The 2,546-nt window shown below is 41.0% G+C and overlaps 1 protein-coding gene across 1 annotated transcript; it reads left to right on the forward strand.

Moving 5' to 3' along the window:
* Window positions 1-1,342: 1,342 nt before the first annotated feature.
* On the forward strand, window positions 1,343-2,164 carry LOC309569161 (olfactory receptor 5P68-like; the record flags this gene model as incomplete). Its single annotated transcript, XM_082274922.1, has 1 exon — window positions 1,343-2,164. One exon carries the CDS (start codon window positions 1,343-1,345, stop codon window positions 2,162-2,164), a length of 822 nt encoding a protein of 273 aa, XP_082131048.1.
* Window positions 2,165-2,546: the final 382 nt, after the last annotated feature.

Below are 2,546 nucleotides of genomic sequence, written 5' to 3' on the forward strand. Positions count from 1 at the left end.
GTGGTTTCTGATATGCCTGTATTACATCTGTGAATTTGTGAGTGTATTGATTTTAATATGTTTTATTATTAAATTACTTATTGCACTAGGGCACATGCAGTTTTCGTTTTTTCTCCAATAAACGCAAAATTTTTATGAAAAGAGAGAAGGTTGCCTGGAAGTTGCATTCTAAACCTGCAACCAGTTTCCACTATAATTATGTCTTATGTTATTTATTCATATTAATTTACAACTGTGCTTTGTATAGTAAAGCTGTTTGTTTTCCAAGCCCAGCATTAACATACTACAAGCCTTTAAGCTGGATACACACGGATGGAAGTTCGGCCAGTTTAGCAGAGAACAGCGAATTTAGATCTGTGCATGGTCCTCCCTGTTCGATAGAAGTCAATTGGTGGATCCGCTTCCAACCAATGGGACTGCTGGAAAACCTTCATTCAATCAGCTGCTGCAGCCAATTGGCTGCAGCTCTGGTGAGTGTAGTGAAGTCCTGCTGTCAGAATGCAATAGCACAATGGGGAGGATTCCTTCACCTACCTCGCTTATGTGGAAGGGCGAATCTGTTTTTTTTTTCCCTTCATCCTACTGGCAAAATGAAAAAGCTATGCGTGTACACTTACCTGGATTATCCACCTGAAGACCTGGAGTATGGTTATGTACAGGGGCTGACTGGCAACTTTCGGCCCAGGGGGAAAGTACAAACCAGAGGCCCATAGTGCAGAGACTTAGCCCCTTCCCACTTTCCCTCCCCCCTCCCAATCCTCCTCCTGACCCCCATTATAAGCTGAAGCCCTGCTCCAGATACTCTCTACCTACCGCTGAATCCAGGTTCCCGACCTAGCCAGCAGGGGGAGGTTGGGGGGAGCTGGGACAGCTCAGTTGGGGGTGGCTGGGGCAGAAGAGTCTCCAGTGGGGCATTGATACCGGCCTCTGCCCAGACACAGTTTACACCACCCATGCTGGGGGGGAGGCTTGTCCTTTGTCCTTGTCTTCATCCTGCACTTAGTAGGTCAGTGGTGGGGACTTTTTACTTCTCTTCACCAGGAATCCTTTAGGCATGTCTGTGGCAGAAGCGGTGCAGCCTTTTCACGGGGCATCAGAACGGCCCAGGGGGCAATTGCCCCCCTGGCCCAGTCCTCCCCTGGTTATGTAATAAATTATCCTAGAATGTATTTTACGGCACTGTTAATTCTTTGTAAATAATTGCTTTTATCACTACCTTTCTTAGATATCAACATTATGAACAATGGAACAATTAAATAAAACAACAGTGAAGGAATTTATTCTGTTGGCTTTTTCCAATTTCCAAAAGTACCAAATCTTATTTTTCATTATTATACTCCAAATGTACATTATAAGCATTGCTGGAAACTTGGCTGTTATCACTCTTGTTAAGACCGGAACTTCCCTCCATTGTCCGATGTATTTTTTCATCAGTGTCTTTGCCGCTTTAGAAATCTCATTTGTTTCTGCTACAATTCCCAAACTCCTTGCCAATTTGATTGCAGCAGACAGAAGGATCTCTTTCATGAATTGCTTTGCCCAGTTGTATGTCTTTAACGCACTTGGTGTAACAGAGTGCTACATGCTTGCAGTTATGGCCTTTGATAGAGATTTAGCAATTAACCATCCTTTAAGATATTCTGCAATTATAAACAATATGGCATGCACTGCTTTAGTAATTTTTCCTTTTACAGTAAGTTTTATCATTGTTTTAATCCCCACCATTTTCACAGCTGACTTAATATACTGTGGACCCAATGAAATCAACCATTTTTTCTGTGACTTGGCTCCAATACAGAATTTAGCTTGTTCTGATCCCTTGATTAGCAATTTAGCCACAAGCATTGCTGCTATTTTTGCCAGTTTGACTCCTTTTCTTCTTATCTTAGGCTTCTACACCCACATAATTATTACCATAGCCAAAATTAAGAGCATAGAAGGTAAATACAAAGCATTCTCCACTTGTTCCTCCCATCTCACTGTTGCCTGCCTCTTCTATATTTCAGTTATCATAGTGTACATAAAGCCAAAGGGTAGCCATTATGACAAATTCCTCGCTCTTATGTACACCATTGTTATTCCTTTTTTAAATCCATTTATTTATACTTTGAGAAATAAAGATGTAAAGGACGCTTTTAAAAAATTAGGCATTTTCAAGTTCTAGAGAAGTCACAAATTCAATCTCTAGTCTTATTGCATACCTTTCTGTCCTTGATTTCAATACTCACTCTGCAATGTACAGTGCAAATGAAAAAAGAGATATAATTTTTCTCTTGCAAAATAATTGCATGATTTAATTGAGAACCTACACTATATTACCAAAAGTATTGGGATGCCTGCCTTTCCACGCATGTGAACTTTAACTACTTCCATACCAAAGTACGTCATATGACATCCTGGGCTTTGAGTTGCGATATCTGAAAGATGCCTGCAGTTGCAGGCATCATTCAGATATCATTTTTTTAGCCAGAGATTCTCTTCACCATAAGAACAATCATAGCAGCTGTTCAGCGGCTTGATTGTTCTTATAGGCGGCAGGAGGGGAC

Source organism: Pelophylax lessonae (assembly GCF_965119305.1).
Source record: "Pelophylax lessonae genome assembly, chromosome: 13".
Lineage (NCBI taxonomy): Eukaryota > Metazoa > Chordata > Amphibia > Anura > Ranidae > Pelophylax > Pelophylax lessonae.